Source organism: Pongo pygmaeus, chromosome 23, assembly GCF_028885625.2.
Source record: "Pongo pygmaeus isolate AG05252 chromosome 23, NHGRI_mPonPyg2-v2.0_pri, whole genome shotgun sequence".
Classification (NCBI taxonomy): domain Eukaryota; kingdom Metazoa; phylum Chordata; class Mammalia; order Primates; family Hominidae; genus Pongo; species Pongo pygmaeus.
Window position 1 is genome coordinate 44,260,412 of NC_085931.1, and position 19,574 is coordinate 44,279,985.

At 46.5% G+C, this 19,574-nt stretch overlaps 1 protein-coding gene across 4 annotated transcripts in view; it reads right to left on the minus strand.

Annotated features, from left to right (window-relative positions):
* Positions 1 to 2,016: 2,016 nt before the first annotated feature.
* LARGE1 (LARGE xylosyl- and glucuronyltransferase 1) overlaps positions 2,017 to 19,574 on the minus strand; it is a 657,275-nt gene continuing 639,717 nt past the window's right edge. For all 4 annotated transcript variants that reach the window (XM_054469723.2, XM_054469722.2, XM_054469721.2 and 1 more), the window contains 3 exons: positions 12,180 to 12,326; positions 6,008 to 6,203; positions 2,017 to 3,561 (listed from right to left, as the gene is read on the minus strand). In XM_054469723.2, coding sequence (XP_054325698.2) covers positions 3,364 to 3,561; positions 6,008 to 6,203; positions 12,180 to 12,326 — 541 coding nt within the window. In that variant the 3' untranslated portion in view covers positions 2,017 to 3,363. The remainder of the gene's footprint in view (positions 3,562 to 6,007; positions 6,204 to 12,179; positions 12,327 to 19,574) is intronic.

Genomic DNA, 19,574 nt, shown 5'->3' on the forward strand with positions numbered 1-19,574 from the left:
ATTTCAAATGAATTTTCAGGAAGTACATGAGCATAGCAAGATTTGGCGTATTTTAGGAGAGATTGCTGTCTGGATTGTGTGTGTTATTGGATGGATGTTGAAGGAAGAAGATTAGAAATCCAACAATCTTCCTACATAGGTTCAAATTCTCTTGTCTGTCACTGTTTCATATCTGTTTCCTTCTTACTGGGAAAGGAAGTAGTATTGCAGGTTATGTGCCTTTGGATTCAAAGAAGTAGGATTTGGTTTAAATTCTAGGTCTGCCATATATTAACCATGTGAATTTGGGGGAGTTACTTAATTACACAGAATGCATTCAGGTTCCCCAAGTAGAAATGTTAATATTCACTTTGCAGTTTTGCTCCAAGGGTTCGGTGAACTCACGCCTGCCAAATGCTTCTGCACATAGTGATTACTGAAAACATCTCAGTTCCCCTGCACACTGACTGTTAAGGGGGCCAAATGAGGGAACCCTGTCCTTCCTCTCAACTGAAAGCCAAGATTAGTATTCGCTTATTTAAGCATGAAAACATCAGTGTGACGCATTTCAAGGCCTGTTTTACCCCCCAGGGAACTGATGCAAAGGAATCAACATCTTTTGCAATTACCTCTGCCCAAATGGCTACAGCTCCCCACACATAAGCTGGGACTGGCAGTGAACTGCTGCTCCCAGTGTAAGTTCTGGGAATGCAGGCTGCCGGCTCTGCGGACCTCAGCCTCCATTGGGTTGGCAGCCTCTCTGTTGAAGTTGGGCATGCGCCAATGTCCGAGCTCCAGCCTTAAGTGAGATTGGCTTACGGTGTAAGGCACCTGTCTTTGGGGAAATAGGATTTTCTCCTGTTGTTGTGAAGTATCAGTTTCTGGCCTTAATAAATTCACTGTACATGAAGGTACATCATCTTCTAGTTTATGCCTATTGTGTAAAAATAATTAGCACCTTTCATTCTCAGAAGTGACCCGATTTAGATGACAAATTATATGGTCACCAGCTACGCCCATAAAAATGCAAGTGAAAGCAAGGTGGCTGAGCATGAGTCAGGGGCCAAGGAAAATTTTAAAAATAAAAAGGCTTTAGAGAATTAAAAATTGGTTTTTAACATTGAGGAACCAGTGCTACCAGCAGGTATTCACTTGGCTCAAGTAGCCGGTAATGATTAATTCAAAAACTGTATCGGTATGTGTACATCTCCTAACAGTGGTCCTCTCTAGGGAAGGAGGAGAGATTAGTGAGTGCCTCTGTATCTGTGTATCTGTCTGTGTGTATCTGTGTGTACAAAGGGGAGAGAAAAAGTCAATGATGTGCTGCTGGTAAATATTTAACAACTAGCTCTTGGGGATGGGGACAGAAGAATCACTGAACATGGAAACTGGAAATATGCCCCAAAAGGCCTTGTGAGCATGTAGGAGCTGGCCTGGCACACCACTGAACAGATTGGACTTTGACATGTACTTTGAAAATTTTTGTTCTGCTTTATACATATATGTCACTTTTTATTTATAAATGCCTGTATATAGGCTATATACGTGTATGCTCTGTCTATATATATATTTACATACATACACAAGCCTAGCTAGATCTATGCAAAAATTAGTCCTAATGGTAATTTTCCTAATTCTTGTATAAATTTCAGTGTGACATCCACTTGAGCATGTAACATCCTGAGTGATCTCACAAACTCGACTGCTATAGGGTCGCACATGACTACCAGGCCCAAGGATGGGATGTTCCCTTTACAATTGATTACCAGGATTTACCCTCCTAGCCCACATCTGGTAGAAGACAACATCTGGCTCCAGTGTTGAGAAAGATGCTGAATGGAAAACTTGAAGACGGTTTGAGTTAGAGACAGAGTGGGATCTAACTTCAGGAAAAAGGGGAAAAAAAAGGTTAAAGTTCAAATGATGAGAAAAATAGAATGGGGGAACAGAAAGTGTGAAGTTGCTGTTTATCCATTGCAATTTAGCTCTCTATGTCAAGGTGTGTCTCAGTAGCTTCTTGCAAGAGTGGGAGGGGAATGGGGAAGAAACAGTCTGTACTTTCATTTATTAAATGCAGCTTTCGCTGGTCACATTGCAACTCAATACAAACAGCCCAGCAGAGGGTAGGGCATTAACTCTTGTTCTCATCAATGTAAACACAACATTAATATTGAAGATTAAAGAAAATGGGTAAAAAGTCCAGTGTCTCCTCAATCTGTGTGAAGGTGAAGGTGGTTGCCTACCCTTGGACAGGTCCCAAAGGGAGACTGAGGTTGTCACCTCTTCCCATCCACAGTGAAGCAGGCAAGAACCAGAGGAACCCAATCACGTTCTTCCTGTAGGTCTCCAGATGGATACTTGAATCTTCAGAACTGGGCTTGCATGAATTATTAAAGTTCTTCTAAAGGCCTGAGAGGTTCGTACCTTGCGTGTGCACTGAAATAGTTCCTTCAAAGCCCTTTCCCATGCATCAGTCACTGCCAGTAGAAAATGTGACCGGTGTAAAACAGTCAGCCCTCGTAATTCCACAGTCCCCATCGTAGCCCCTGGATTCTGAAGAGTAGGGAGTTCAAAGTCACGGGAGCCTTGGTGATCATCCTGAAGGAAGCTGCTCATGTTTAAATATTGGCCGAAGATGCTTGACCTCCTTCCTGGGCCACTGCTGATAGAGGGTGGTTGGTAGAGGCAGCTGGTTTTCCTTTAGAGCCTCAAAGGATCAGATTTTCTATTTTGGATTGCCAGCCCCAAAAATAAACAAAAACCCCAAAGAAAAACAAATAACAAAACAGGAGTGACTTTGGGGATAAGGAAACCCATCAACCCCACCTCCAGGACCCTCTGGTTACAATGTCCTCATTGGGTTTTTCCAAGTGGTTGGTTCAGATCATCGGTTTGCCCTCCGTTTGAATGCCCAGCTACATTGCAGGGCAAAGGGGAAAGTTTCCACTTAATAAAGACAATTTCGCTTCTATTTCCTGGGACGAATAACCCCTAGCACCCTGACTTCCCTTTCTCCCCAGTTATGATGGGAAGCATAATTATTAAAAAGCAACCAGAACATCTTAAAGCCCTGCCTTGATCTTGTGGCTTTGCAGTAAGATGATAACCCTTTTACTCCCTGCCACCCCTTGATTTCCCATTCTTGAAGAGACTCATCTAGGTGGGCCGCATATCTAACCTCTGGGAATGCAGGGTTGTGGGGCAGAGAGGGACTGGCTGGATTCTTGTCCAAGGTCTCTGTAGTGAGGGCAGCTTGGCTGGGCCAAAGAGATAAATAAAAACAAACCAAAAAAGCATGGCTCAATTTTGAATTTGAAGGCCGGGCCCCAAACGAGTGGCACTTCCCCTCCAGCATGTCTCCCCCTAGTGGTGGGCTTCTTGGTGCTAGCTGTTGTTCTCGGCTGTGAGATATTTCAGGGCAGCAAAGCCGTAGCGGCGGGACATGTCCTGCTGAAACTCTTCCTTGAGGGTTTTGAGACAGATGCGGTATTGCTTGTTGGAACGGAACTTGGTAATGTCGAAGCTGGGGGCATGAGGCATGTGGATCATGTAGGCGTTGGGCAGCACAATGAACTCATACTCCTGGAAGAAGACAAGAGCAGCGTGAGAACCTGCCAGAGCCCGGGGTCATGCATGATGAAGGCCCAAGCGAGTGACTGAATAGCTAGTGAATGAACGACTTGATAATGGCACCCACAAGCAGGTGGCACATGGACAGCACGATAGCTTTGGAGTGGGGCAATTCAGGGCTGTTTCCACGACCTTGGACCAGGAAAATGGCTTCTCTGAGCCTTCATGTTCTCATCTATAAGGTGAAAGTAATAATATCCTTGAATGATGACCATGACGGGGAAGCCAATACTGTATAAACAGTGCTGAGCCAAGCTCACAGCCTTGAAAAGGTTTCTTGATAAATAGATGTGAGCTCACACCCACATGCACACTCTAGGATGACACACGCCATGGGATATTCTCTTGCTCGATTAACTGACATCTGTTTATGATTCCTCATAGGACTTGACGCGATCTGACAGCCCCAACAGATGAGTGCAAAAGAGGGTACAAAACAAGAATGAGAGACCAGATGAAATAAAAACAAATGTTTCGCTGGACCTAAGCTCACCAAGAACAAACCTCTCCCTGATACATCCTTATCGCAGGTCACACTGTCACCCAGTATTCTCAGCTTGGCAGAATACAGCTTAATACTCAGGACAAAAATAAAAGGCCTCTGAACAGCCAAAACAGGTGACCCAGATTTAGGTCATATCGCTTAGAGGAGAACTCAGCACACTTTTACTCAGATCTATTTACTCTCATTTTGGACATATTGTCTGATAAGCTTTTGTTATCTAGTTTCCCAGCTCAGAGCAGATAAGAATAAACTCAGGGAAAACTGGGATGGGGAAAGGTGGCTGTTATAGGTAGAACAATACAACAGCAGCAAGAAAAGACAGTTGCTGGTGAGGAATGAGTGAGAAAAACCATCAAAAAAAAAATGTAAGATCTCCCAGAGCTGAACTGTCTTGGACATTTAATGGAGGGACAAAGAGCCCCACCAACCGTACTAGCCCCATGGGTGTGGGTGTTAATACCTGGCTGGTGTGCACTCATTATTTCCTTAAGGTAATGGAAAAGGTTAAGAGTATGTTTGGGACATGCTATTCGCAAAAAAAAGAAAATATGCAACGTATTTTCAAGAATTCTGTCAAAACTATCCAAAACAAACAATGTCCAGGTCTCATGGCTAGAAAAATTAACTTTCTTTGAACTAGTTCATCTCACGGCACTGCTGGACACATGAACATACATTCCTTTTAAGCAGAAGTTGAGGCTGACTGAACACTGTTGTCTGTGAGTAGCACTCTGCTCATTCAAAGTATTATAAAAAATATGGATACTGACAGCCCTGCTTTCTGTTGTTAAATATGGACATGAAGGTTATACTTCTATCTATATCAGTGGTTCTCAACCCTAACGCTTCTCAATCACCTGGGGACTGCTCTCAAACATATTGGAACTATTGGAAGGAAAGTTCTCCTGGTGATTCTTATGAATGGCCAGCGCTCAGTATCCAACCTTAGCTTTTTCTGAATTGGAGGTGCTCTTGTTGAAAAATATTTGCACTGTGCACCAGGAGGAGAGGTCTTGGAGAAGAGCATACAAAAAAAAAAAAAGAAAGAAAGAAGAAAAAGGCTGGGGCTGGAGAGACCAAGGAATCCTTCTTCCAATTTAACCAGAGCAGTTTTGCTTTTGTTTGTTTAACACAGGGGCTGAAAAACTGGAGCATGTCTGGTCCATTTCATGTTTTTGTAAATAAAGTTTTATTGAAACAGCCACACCCATTTGTTTAAAGACTGTCTAAGACTGAACTACAATGGCAGAGTTAAGTAGTTGAAAAGGAGACCTGTAGGTCCCATAAAGCTCAAAACACTTACTATCTGGTCCTTTACAGAAAAAGTGTGCTGATGCTTGGTTTCACCTACTAGAATTCTGTAGAAGATTCATACTTTGAAGTAGGAGCTCAATACGTATCAGTTGGATGAATGAAGGAGTTCGTGATTAAACACAGTCTCAAAGTCAGCACTCTTTTAGTAATGATGGATGCATCTATAAATCTTTTAGTAAAGGGTGGAATAATTAGCTGCATCTTAGCGGCATGCTTTGTCGTGTATATGGAACTCTAAGGATGCTTCGTGTCTGTTACGTGACTCAAAGCCCAAGTGATGAATGGTCACATTTGCTTGTCTTCATCATCAGGTTGGGTGAGGATGAGGAGGTGAAATGGTTTGTCACAGGAAACTCACGTTTACCTGGGTCCTGGCCAAGAACCCACCTCTCACCCAACGGTTGAGGAAGGAGCAATGGTTTGGGATCAAGAGCCCAAGGATCAGTACTACCACTGGTCCTCAAGCATATCTTGTTCCCTGTTAGCTCTCTGCTTTCTTGTCTCCAAGGATCCCTTAAGCTCTAGAATCTAGGCCTCTCCCCCGTCGACCGCACCAGGTGGATGCTCCGTGCTTCTCACCTGCACATCCAGCTCCATGATATGAGCCACTTTGTTCCAGCCAAAGCCTACAAACCTCCGGTCGTACTCCGGGCAGTCACGTCTCACGACAACATACGGCTCAAAATCGGCCTCCCACTCGACCCGGTAAGGCGTGGTGGCGGTCCGCCACTTGGCGAAGTTTGTGGGTGCGTGGCCTTTCGTCCAGACGTGGTACCTGATACACACGGAGAAAAGCCATTGGGTGGAGGGAAGGAAGCCAAGCTCTCCAAATGTAGCCGATGTGGAGGAAGAAGGGGTGTACACTGATGTAGTCCCCGGGGGAGTTGAATTGTCTCCCTCCCAAAAGCTATGTTGAAGTCCTAACCCCCAGTACCTGTGAATGGGACCTATTTGGAATCAGGATCTTTGCAGATATAATGAGGTTATGATGAGATCACAGTGGATTGGGGTGGATACTAATCCAATATTCGTTGTCCTTATAAGAAGGGGAAAATTTAGACACAGAGACACACAGCAAGAATACCATGTACAGACATTGGGAGAGATTGGAATGATGGGCGCATCTATAAATCAAAGATTGCCAAACACTGCTGGCAATCACCAGAAAGAGGCCTAGGACCTCAGGGAAGAAGCATGGACCTGCTGACAGCTTGATCTTGGACTTCTGGCCTCCAGAATTGTGAGAGAATAAATTTCTATTGTGTTACGCCATCCAGTTTGTAGTATTTTGCTGCACCAGCTACAGGAAACCCTAATCCCATCTGCTATCTGCACACTTCACTAACAAGGAGATTCTCACTATGAAAAGGAACTCCTGGACGGCTCCATGTCATTTCTTGGGAATTGACTGCAGGTCAGCTTGTGTAGTGATTGCTGCCAGCGGCCACTGTGGTAGGAGTTTCAGATGGTCCCTCATGACTCTCACCCTGTGCAATGCTCTCCCCTTGGGGCAGAACCTGTGAGTATGTATGTGATCACTCCTGGGATTATGGTACATTATATGGCAGAAGGGATTGTTGTAGATATAAATAAGGTTACTCACCACTTTACTTTGTGTGAAAATGGGAGATGATTGAATCATGTGACCCTTTAGACCTGGGTCTGGAAGAAAGCAAGGAGCTACGTTGGGAGCTGCATATGGGGGCCACGTGGCAAATTAACTAGACTCTAGGAGAGCAGTCCCTGGCCAAAAGCTAGCAGGAAAATGGGACCTTAGGCCTACGAATGAAAGGAGAGAAATTCTGCTAACCACAGTGATCTGGGAAGAGGAGAACTGCAGGTCTGCTGACTCCTTGATTTCAGCCCAGTGAGATCCCAAGCAGAGAATCCAGTCATTCCATGCCCGAATCTCTGATCCCTAGAGACTGTGAGATCACAAATTTGTTTCAAGCTGCTATGTTTGTGGTAATTTGTTATACAGTAGTAGCAAATGAATACAATCATATAACCACAATAAGCAGCAGCTAATATTAGTTAACCACTTACTGTGTACTGGGACTATTTTAAATCTCTCTTTCTCACACACATACACACATACACACACATGCAGATATTGTTTTAAATTCTTATAACTTACCAAATGTCAAAGTACAAGTAGTCAGTGGTGGACTTGCGACTCAAACCCGGGAAGCCTCGCTCAAAGGCCAGGAGCCTCCTTAAGCACTTCACCTCTCTCTCTTTTTTTTTTTTTTAATTTTTGGGACGGAGTCTCGCTCTGTCTCCAGGCTGGAGTGCAGTGGCATGATCCCGGTTCACTGCAACCTCTGCCTCCCCGGTTCAAGTGATTCTCCTGCCTCAGCCTCCCGAGTGGCTGGGACTACAGGCACACACCACCACGCCCGGCTAATTTTTATATTTCTAGTAGACACGGGGTTTCACTATGTTGGCCAGGATGGTCTCCGTCTCTTGACCTCATGATCCGCCCGTTCTTGGCCTCCCACAGTGCTGGGATTACAGGCGTGAGCCACCACGGCCGGCTGGGTCACCTCTCTTATATGTCCCTGTCCCCCACACTTCCTGGCCTGTTGAACAAGTACTGAACAATTGTGCACTAAACTGAATGAATGAATGAATGAGTAACCTAACAACATGAGAGGCACCTGAGACGGGCCCATGTGTGGGATGGCAATATACCTCTGGAAGCTACAGAGAGATGGCAGGAAGCTGGGCGTCTAGAGGAGTAGACAGGGCCCAAGAGAAGAGTTAGGAAAAGGAGTATCCAGAGCTGGAAAGAAAAGCTGCATGAAATGAAAACAAGACAGAAGGTTGGGAACCCAAGAGCTTAGCTGCAGGGAGAGAGGAAGTGGAAGTCTGGGTTCCATCTCATCCTGCGGGCAGGCTCTCCAAAGCAAGGGAGGCGCTAAGTGAGAGTGAGTGTTCCGTGTGGCCAATGGGGCACTTTCTGGCAGGGAATGCAGCTGCTTCCTTCTTTTGCTTTTCTACCACTGAGGCTGGACTCCCCCAAACCCTCAGGGAACTGGCCAGTGTGGCTGAACGGGCACTGGCCATTGGGTGGGCTTGCATTAAGTTGTGCTGTTGGGTGAGACGGCCAGGCTAGGGGAGGGCAGGAACTTGAACTTTAACTCCATCAACACAGCAACTTCCATCAAAACCAAAGCCACTTAAAGGGAAGAAAAATGAAGGGTGAAGCAATGCCATTTTCATGGAGTGTGGAAAAGGGATATTGCGGGAGATGTCAATCTCAGGCATGATCCAACAATGAGGCCCAGAAGCAGTTGCTTTTCCATTTGTGAACTTGCTGAACGGGCAGTCTTAACACCTGATGCCTTCGACAGAACTGGCACAGCACAGCTGATGGCCGTGAACTTGTATGAGGTTTAAAGCACAGCACAATGGAGCCATCAGGCCAGGGTTCAAATCCCACCTCTGCCACTTAGGAGTTGAATGCCTTGCAGAACAAAATGCTTTAATTAGGCGTTAATTTCCTTTTGTGTCAACTGGGGAAAAGAATACCTATCTGGTTGAACTGCCAAAGAGCTTAAATGAGAAAATGTAAAGAGTCTGGCACAGTATCGGCATCTAAGAGGAATTCAATAAATGCTAGTTCAACAAAGTGGTTAAAAGCAATGGTTCTGGAGGCTGCCTGCCTGGGTTCGAATTCTGTCATTCAACAGGTATGGGTACATTAACTACTTGGCACCTTTGTTTCCTTCTCTTGGCAAAACGGACACAGCAATATCTACTTCATAGATTTGTGATGATTATGTGACTTAATTTACATACAGTACTCAGAGTAGTTTCTGATATATGGTAATTCCTCAAAAAAAAAAAAAAAAAAAAAAGGAGAGAGAGAAAATTCTCTTTATTATTTCTCCTTGTTTGCTTCCCAGATATGATGTCAATTCCTGGTGGTCTTGCTCTCATTGATATTGACAGCCATGTTATTGGTCATCCATCTTTAGAATCTAAACTCTTGGACAATTACAATGCGAAAACGAAGGGAAAACAACAGGGGAGACGGCGCCATTGCACTCCATTGTAGGGACAGCTGGGTCAATTCTAGTCATCTGGCTGAGGAGGCAGCTTTGATCAGTTCAGCCTGGACACTGACAGCCTGCTGAAAGGCTGGGCAGCACAGGGTGCAGTCAAGTTACAATGAACCTCTCATTAAAACAAGCCCCAGCCTGTGAATGACCTATTGCCAGGCCAGTAGACACCGGACTTTGAGTCTTGCTGTCTGAGACTAGCAATGCCAGGTAGCCTCCTTCCCTGCTAAAAAAGGGATGGGAAGATGAGAGAGGTTTCCTAGGTACACCTTACAGGATGCTACTGGGGAGAAGAGATTTGGGGCACTTTGCTTTAAGCAGTGGTTCTCAAACTTGAGAATGCATTAGAATGATCTGGAAGACTGGTTCCAATTCCAGAGTTTCTGATGCAGGAGGTCTGGGCTAGGCTTGAGTCTCTGCATTTCTAACAAGTTCCTAAGTGATGCTGAAGCTACTGGTCCAGGGACCACATTCTGGAGACACCGCCCTAGAGGACTTGTAGGGGCGTGGATGTTTTCTCATTCCAGGTGTGGTAGGGAGCAGATTTCGGCTGCTCAGAGGCTGAAGAGTTTGTTATTTGGAGAGCAGGTGACAATAGCAAGTTCTCAGAGACAAGGGCTATAATTTAGCACTTGGCATGATGGTTTGCAAGCTGCTGGCCACAGCAGCAATCATGGACACAGCAGGCCACACCCTAGCTCTTGTGGCCACAAATGTGGCTGTGAAATGAGTTCTCGGTTCACCGTGGTATGAAGATGGCAGGAAGGATGCCTTGGAAATGTGTCAGGTGCTCAGCCATCAGACTAGCTTTCATGGGAGACTTACATTAAGGTTTGGTCTGAAAGTCTCAATTTCGAGGAGCAAGTTTTTACCCTGCATCTTTAAACACTGGTTAAAAAAAAAAAATCCAGGACTCAATCAGCAGCCAGATGGTATTCTGACTAAGAACACAGGTTCCTCAGACCTGGGATGAATCCAGGCTCTGCTATTTACTGGCTGTGTGTCACTGGGCAAGTTATTAAACTTCTCAGAGCCTCAGTTTCATTATCCATGCAATGGGGATAATAGTATCTGTCACACAGATTTATTGTGAGAATTAAATACGTAATCACAGTGCCTGGCACATGCTAAGCACACAATAAGTGGTAGTTAATTCTTTCAGAAAAGAAGGAAGGCTTGGGTTGGGTTGGGGTTTACTAACTCTTCCAGGTCACTTTCCAGAATTCTGGATAGAGGAAGAAGCCTGGAGTTTGAGTCTTGGCTCTACTGGGACCTCTCCACTCCTCAGTTTCTCCATCTGTATAAAATGTGAAAAATGATAGCCTTTGAACTGTTGAATGAACCACCCATCTCATAAAGTTATTTTCACAAGATAAAGTTTATTTGAGGAAACTTGAGAAATTTCTAGAAACTTAATTGTGGTATGAAAACCCAAGTTATTAAGACTATAGAGTTTTCAGTAAAATTCCGAAGGTCTAGAAAGGTATGCTTTTTAGCTTCAAGGAAGTGTTGGCCATTCTGACATCATTCACAATGGTGGCCTCACTTTAAAACTGGAGCAGGGCCAGGCGCAGTGGCTTAGGCCTGTAATCCCAGCACTTTGGGAGGCCGAGGTGGGTGGATCACCTGAGGTCAGGAGTTCCAGACCAGACTGACCAATATGGAGAAACCCCATCTCTACTAAAAAATACAAAATTTGCCAGGCATGGTGGCACATGCCTGTAATCCCAGCTACTCAGGTGACTGAGGCAGGAGAATTGCTTGAACCCAGGAGGCAGAGGTCGCAGTGAGCCAAGACCATGCCATTGCACTCCAGCCAGGGCAACAAGAGCGAAGCTCTGTCTCAAAAACAAACAAACAAACACAAGCAAACACCTGGAGCAGGCAGAAGCACCAGCCCTCTCTTCAGACTGCTCAGTTACGGCACCTAGCAGGCCACCTACTTTCCCCTGGATCACTACATGTAATGCTGTAGCCTGTCCCCAGGACATGGAACCTGCTCGCACCTGTGCGGTGGCACAGACTCCTGGGACACTGGGGATAGGTGACAGGGGAGCTCCCTTGCAATGTTCCTGCAGGACTCAGGGGCCTGGGAAAAAAGGAAAATCAGGGTTCTGTTTGCAACGGTCACTTGGGCAACAGGAAAGCTGGCTGCCACATGTGCTAGGTCACCTTGATGACTTGAAGTTGTTGACACAACGGCTACACGTCCCCCAGGCCTCAGGGGCTCAGAGAACAGACCACTCATACCACAAAGAAACAGGAAAACCGCGACCGTGGTGCTAATAGAATGAAACCCACCTACCAGATGAATGAATGGACAAGCACACAAAAGAAAGAACTTGGAGCCAGGAGACGGGAGCAGGAACCTAAACTGAGTTTAGAAAAAACGACAAACAGAAATAAGCTAAACCTTCCTACCCTTCCACCCTCCAAACATGCCTACCCTTCCATCTGAACACATAACGTCTGTCATCCATGCACAAAAAAGTACATGGCACATACCGGCATGGGGAGAGGAGGGAGATTACAAAGGCGTTGTCTGGAGAAAGTGGTGCTTTCCTGGCCTCACAATGGACTAAGGCAAGTGAGAAACTTCCGGATCAATAGCTTTGGCATCTGGGTTTCCCAGGAGAAAGAAGGCCTTCGAGCACCCCCAGAGTTCAGCAGCTAGAGCCACTCACCTGAACGTGAAGAGGGTCCCCATGTCCAGCATTGACAGCAACTCCGCTTTCGACTTGGGGAAGGACAGCCGGTAGCGCAGTGTCTCGAACGCGGGGACAATCATTGCTTTCTTGGTGTTGGCAAGGTCGAGCTGGATGACAGACTTCCTGAAAAGAGGGGACAGGCAGAGAGACAGAGTCCCTGTGACACCAGGCCAAGGTCTTTCCTCCATGAGGGCAGGGTGGTCATTGGCCCAGGGAAGTGTGGGAAAGAAAGCTCAGGTCATCCTCTCAATTAAAGATGGGGAAACTGGGCCGGGTGCGATGGCTCACGTCTGTAATCCCAGCCTTTGAGAGGCCGAGGCAGGAGGATCACTTGATTTCAGGAGTTTGAGACCAGCCTGGCCAACATGGTGAAACCCCGTCTCCACTAAAAATACAAACAAATTGGTAGGGCGTGGTGGCACACACCTGTAGTCCCAGCTACTTGGGATACTGAGGCACGACAGTTGCTGGAGCCCAGGAGGCAGAGGTTGCAATGAGCTGAGATCACGCCATTGCACTCCAGCCTGGGTGACAGAGATAGATTCTGTCAAAAAAAAAAAAGGGGGGGGAAGAAAGAGAAACAAAGAAAAAAAGAAAAGAAAGAAAGGAACAGAAAAGAAAGGAAAGGAGAAAAAGTAAAGAAAGAAAAAAGAAGGAAAAGAAAGAAAAAGAAAGAAAGAAGGAAAGAAAGAAAAGAAAGGAAAAGAAAAGAAAAGAAAAGAAAGATGGGGAGCCCTGGGAGGCAAAGCAGGTTGCTAAACACTTGGGGAACCCAGAGTGGAATGGGATCTGCTGTCTCCGAGACAGAGAGCTTGGTCTTCCTGGAGAATAAACAGAGGGCAGACCAGACTGAGGGGCTGGGAGAACCTCCCATACGTTTTCAGTGTGTGCTCCTGCCAGAGTCAGGCACAGAAGGAAGGCTTCAAAGGACCACAGGGGTTAGAGCCCAGCCTGCTTGGTTCCCTGGGCTGGTCAATCACTCCGACTGCACCCTTGGCCACATAAGAGCAGGTGGACAGAGAGCCGATGAGAGAATCACCAAACTGGGCACTTTCAGGTTCCATTTCAGTGACTCCTCAACTCCTTGAATTCTCCAGACTCCAAGCCTTTAAAGCAGCCAGAGCCACCCTAGGCAGCCAGTGCTGGTGAGACAGAGCTCTGGTATCCCCCTTGGGGGAAAGTTAAAGTTTTGCCTTAGTGCCTGGCCTTCCACTCTGCTCCTGAGACCCGATCCTGCATGCCTGGGTTTGTCTGCCTTTTCTCAGCTCTGTGGCGGTTACTTGGAAAGGGAGAAAGGCTCATGGAGAGCCATACATGGCCAAGCATTTAGTGCCATATGGCATGAGGCTTTTTTTTTTTTTGGAGACGGAGTCTTGCTCTGTTGCCCAGGCTGGAGTGCAGTGGTGCAATCTCGGCTCACTGCAACCTCAGCCTCCCGGGTTCAAGTGATTCTCCTGCCTCAGTCTCCCGAGTAGCTGGGACTACAGGCGCATGCTGCCACGTCCATCTAATTTTTGTATTTTTAGTAGAGATGGGGTTTCACCATGTTGGCAGGATGGTCTTGATCTCTTGACCTCATAATCCGCCCACCTCAGCTTCCCAAAGTGCTGGGATTACAGGTGTGCGCCACTGCGCCCGGCCAGCATGAGGCTTTTAATAAACACAGACTGGATTTGAACTCTGGCAAGGTCACTTTATGAGTCCTGCCATCCTGGGAAAACGATTTAGCTCCTCACTACCTTTGGTCCCTCGTCCCTAAAATGATGGCAATAATATCTACCTCCTGTGGACCAAACAAGGTCATCATATACTGCCACTTGGCACATCTGGCCGGGGCAGGCATGCTGTGCCAAGTGGTCACTATTACACTGCAGTGCTATCACGACTCCCTGGCTTGGATATTCTGTGATCTGTCTTGGCCAGGACCTAGGAATTCATTCTGGCTCCTGCTTGGACACTGACCTTTGGGTCTCAAGGTCATCATGGCTGTCTGTTTCCATCTCTGAGATAGAGAAAGCAGCCTTTCCTGGGGAAAAGGTAGGCATTATAAGGCATTTTGAAAAACCACTAAAAGCAGCAGCCCTCCGTGGCCATAAAACTGTCCATTGAAGGCTGGGCACGGTGGCTCACGCCTGTAATCCCAGCCCTTCGGGAGGCTTAGGCAGGCAGATCACAAGGTCAGGAGTTCGAGATCAGCCTGGCCAATACGGTGAAACCCCGTCTCTACTAAAAATACAAAAATTAGCCGGGTGTGGTGGGGGGTGCTGGTAGTCCCAGCTATTCAGGAGGCTGAGGCAGGAGAATCGCTTGAACCTGGGAGGCGGAGGTTGCAGTGAGCTGAGATCGTGCCACTGCGTTCCACCCTGGGTGACAGAGCGAGACTCTGTCTCAAAAAAAAAACCAAAAAACAAAAAAAAACCAAACCTGTCCTCCATTGCTGTATTATTAAAGTCACTTCACTCAACCAGACATTGAGCTTGTGCATTAGCAGGGACTAGAGCTGGCGTGCAAAGAGGAATCATACCATAAGGAAGTGACTAAGTTAGCCCAGGCCTGAATGGGACAAAACAGGGTGGCAGTCCCAGAAGGACACAGGACATCAGCAGGGCTTCACATCATTGAATAATGAGGGGGAACCTGGATCAGGTCAGAATAAGGACAATTCCCTAAAACCATCCTTGGTTAATGGATCTCACCAGCTCCCAGTAGAGAGGGGGTGGTTGGGATGGGCTGGAAGTTCATTTTGGAACCCTCTGAATATCATTTGAGGTTCACTCTTTACCACAGTGCTCATGTTAACTATATACCAAATAATATGTAGCTCTCTCACCACTATTCCAGAGGAGGTTCGTAAAGGATGACAGCAAGATATAGAGTGTGGGTGAGCTCTACTTAGCCAGCCTGAGGGCCAGAGGTTTGAGTCAGCCTGTCCCGGCCTGGATTCTTCTCCCGCTTTGTCTGTCTGAACAATGTTAGTTTTCAAACATCCAAGATTTCCTCCTCTGTGGCCAGGTGTCTAGTGTCAGCTAGCACTCTCTTTTGTATCAATCCTCTATTAGATATGGGAAGAGCTAGGCTCTTTACCTTTCCCCCTGGAAAGGTGGGTACCTTATCTATTGATTCTGGGTATTTGGGGGTGGGATATATGAATCTAAAGAATATACTTGGACCAAGACAGCAAAGCCCTTGGAATCCCTGGGGCAGGGGGGAAGGTGTCCCAGTATTGGTGGGTGGTTGCTACCCATTCAGCAATCACCCAGCACCTATGATGTGCCAGGCACTTGAAGATACAGGGTGAAAAGAACAAGCAAAGTCTCTGCCTGCATGGTGCTTACATTCATACAAACGTCTCAAGATGCTAGAAGCCTAAGGACAAATCTCTCTAAACTGGGGCCCCATATTGCATCTGTAGCTGATTATTTTAGAATACAATGCTATAGAAACAGAATAGAAGGCTGTGAGGGCAGAACTATAAAGGGAATGGGCAAAATATAAAGACACATACACATATATACACGATGGATACAGAGATCTACAAACATGGATGTTTGTATCTATATAAGGCTCAAGTTACTATTATTATCAGTTGCTACAGGAGCTGCTTCTTGGAGATTAACTCCTGCTAGAAAATAATTCCCCTTTCTACGGGGGCAACCTGCCCCTATACATAGAAGCAAGCTCTCAGAGCTCTCTGCCTGCCCTACCTGCACCCCTGGCAAGGGCAGGTTGTTTAGGATTAGATACTTGACCCAGGCTGAGCACATCAGTTTCTTACTCTTGGAAATTTGAATAGAAATAGAGGCTGGGAAAGCATAGAATTGACTTTCAGTGATGATAGACCATGCTCTAAAGACTTCTCAACTGCTGCAGAGGGGGCCAGAGCTGCCCTGGTTAATTGCAGTCTTATGTGTTGGTTTTCCAAGTCCTAGTTTGATTCTATAAGATAACCCATCCATTATCTGCTTTGTTTTTCTTTGATTTGTTTTTATTTTACTTAAGTTACCTGGTATTAGTTTCTGTTGCCTGCAACTAAACAACCCTAACCAATATACTGGAAGACCCAAAGCAGACAGACTCAGTAAGCAGCATGCCTCACAATTACAGTCCTAGCAAGCCTTATTTCCCTCTGCATAGATAGCACCAGATTCCAGAGTGCTTTCTGCAAACTCCCTTTCATCTCACTAAAATACAAACTGCCACAAAGATGAATCTGTCACCAGATAGATCCATTTCAGAGTCAGTTCAAGGAGGTTTCAATACCGATGCCCTGAAAGGGTCTCATTATGAAGTTGTTTCAGCAATAAACGAGGCTTCGTGGTACAAACTCTGAACTCATCTGTTTATTGAGAAGGTAACGGCAGCCTGGGTCTTTCTGCTCTGTGTTCTGTTAGTACATCTTACCTTGGATGGGGTTTGCTGTCCTAGGCGTCAACAATTTGCAGCCATTAGTTCTCTGGAAAGTGAGTCCTGCAGAGGATGGAGTGCAGTCTTCCAGGAACAGTGGGGCAGGACGATGAGCGAGAAAGCTGGGCAAAGAGCCAGGAGACCTGAGTTCTCGGCCCACCCTGAGAAGCTGAGTGACTTTGGGTCACTCCATTACTCTTTAGATTGCTAAATGGAGATTATTAAGATGGAAGCTTTGGAGGACAGTCAGGTGTAGTGGTCATCAGGCCAGGCGTCTAGCTCTGACTCTGCTAGGCTGTCTTCTTGGGCAAATCACTTTCACTATTTTGAGTCCTGGGTTTGATGCACTTGTAAAATATGTTGATGAGGATAAGCACAGTGCTTGTGGAAGGGCTTGCTACAATGCCTGGCACACATTAAGCATGGGGTACATGATGCCTATGAGGGTTCCTTTTCTGTATCAGATGGCCCAGGCTATGGTGCCCAGTTACTTGGTCGCATACTAGTCTAGACACTGCTGTGCAAGTGTTTCATAGATGTGTTAAACGGCAATTACTTTTGCACCAACCTAATAGCTAACATGTAAAATCAGTTACCTTTAAGGAAAGTAGATTTCCCTTGATAATGTGGGTGGGCCTCATCTGATCAGTTGAAGGCCTTAAGAACAAAAACTGTGCTTTCCTAGAAAAGACGGAATACTGCCTTTGGACAGTAACACAGAAATCCTGCCTCAGTTTCCAGCCTGCTGGCCTGCTGTGAATTTCAGACTTGCCAACCCCACAACAGTGTGAGCCAATCCCTTAAGCTCTATCGATCTTTGGGTTCTGCGTAAACCAAAGAAACAGCATGGATGGAAAGGCAGAGTATTAGCTGGATGGGTTTCCCTGGTGCTACGGTGGCGTGGAATTACCAATCCTCAACCTGACCCTGGCTGTTGATCTCTTTCACATACATACACACCTCCCTCCCTCCATCTCTTTCACATACATACACACCTCCCTCCCTCCATCTCTTTCACATACATACACACCTCCCTCCCTCCATCTCTTTCACATACGTACACACCTCCCTCCCTCCAACTCATTCTCTCTTTTTAACTCCATCCTTTCCTCTAGAGGCAGGTCCCTGTAACCAGGGAAACAGCCCAGGTTCCTGGCATGAAGAGATTATGGGAAAGTGTCTCGGAAGACATAAGGAAACGCCACGCACTGCCTAGTTCTGACAACTTCACCTCCTCGGAGTCACAGTGGTTCACATTCTAGAGGCAGGCTGCTTGGGTTTGCATCCTGGCTAACTACTTAACCTCTTGGTTCTGCAGTTTCCGTATCTGTAACACGGAATATCTATAAAATGGGAGTGAGGGTAGAAGGAGAAGAGGAGCCAGCAATGGGAATTCCTGGGAGGGACCAAGACGACTGAAGAACCACTAGGAGACTGCGATGAGCACCTAAAAGCCAGGAGAAAATAAAATGTGTGCCATGGAGGAGTCACTGGTAGTTGGAGGTGGCTGAGAAGACAAATGGGATGAGAGCTGGGGGCTGGCAGCTGGGTTTGGCAACATGGAGCTTGCTGGTGGCATCTTCCCTGACTGCTAGCATCTACGGCACCAGTCAATTAGATGGGTGTGAGGGCCATGGCCGTTTAGAAGTTCCCTTCCCAGCTAGGTGCGGTGGCTCAAGCCTGTAATCCCAGCACTTTGGGAGGCCGAGGTGGGTGGATCACCTGAGGTCAGGAGTTCGAGCCCAGCCTGACCAACATGATGAAACCCTGTCTCTACTAAAAATACAAAAATTAGCCGGGTGTGGTGGTGCGTGTCTATAATCCCAGCTACTGAGGAGGCTGAGGCAGGAGAATCGTTTGAACCTGGGAGGCAGAGGTTGCAGTGAGCTGAGATTGCGCCACTGCACTCCAGCCTGGGCAACAGAGCGAGACTCCAACTCAAAAAAAAAAAAAAAGAAGTTCCCTTCCTCACTTCTGGTTCTGCAAAAATAAGTCAACACAGGGCAAGGCTGGATTGCTAATCAGGAAAAGGATCCATGTCACAACGCTGGCCAATTTAGTTTCATCGTAAGTGTCTAGAAAAATTAACCTATGTTGGTCCAGAGGAGAGGATATAAGGAGAACTCGATGACCAACACCTAACTCCTGCACGGTGAGTGAAGACCTGGGAGAAGAGACCCTTGTGTTCCAATCAGACCCATCCTGGAGTCCCACAGTGGTCAGGACTTGCCCGAAAATGGGATTCCAGTTACTTGCCAGTTTCCACCAAAGGAAGAACTCCCTAAATCCTGTCTGTCTACCCTTATGCATTCTCTTCTATTCAGCATTCCCTGAAATAACTTCCTCCTCTCTCACTGGTGCGTGCTTAGGTATTGTGCTATGGTGTCCCCCAGCATTCATGTGTTGGAAGCTTAAATCCCAATGCAGCAGCGGAGGTGGGGCCTTATGGGAGGTGTTTAGGTCATGAGGGCCCCACCCTCATGAATACATTAATGCTATGATTAAAAAAAAAAATCTTGACAGAGAGAGTTTGGTCCCATTTTTTTTTCGCCTTTCCACCTTCTTCCACGTGAGAACATGGCGTTCTTCCCCTCTGCAGGATGCAGTGTTCAAAGAATCATCTTGGGGCCGGGCGTGGTGGCTCATACCTATAATCCCAGCACTTTGGGAGGCCGACGTGGGGAGATAACCTAAGGTCAGGGGTTCGACACCAGCTTGGCCAACATAGTGAAACCCCATCTCTATTAAAAATACAAAAAATTAGCCAGGCATGGTGGCACACACCTATAATCTCAGCTACGCAGGAGGCTAAGGCAGGAGAATCGCTTGAATCAGGGAGGCGGAGGTTGCAATGAGCTGAGATCGTGCCACTGCACTCCAGTCTGGGTGACAGAGTGAGACTCTGTCTCAAAACAAAAACAAACACAAACAAACAAACAAAACCCACAAAGAACCATCTTGGCAGCA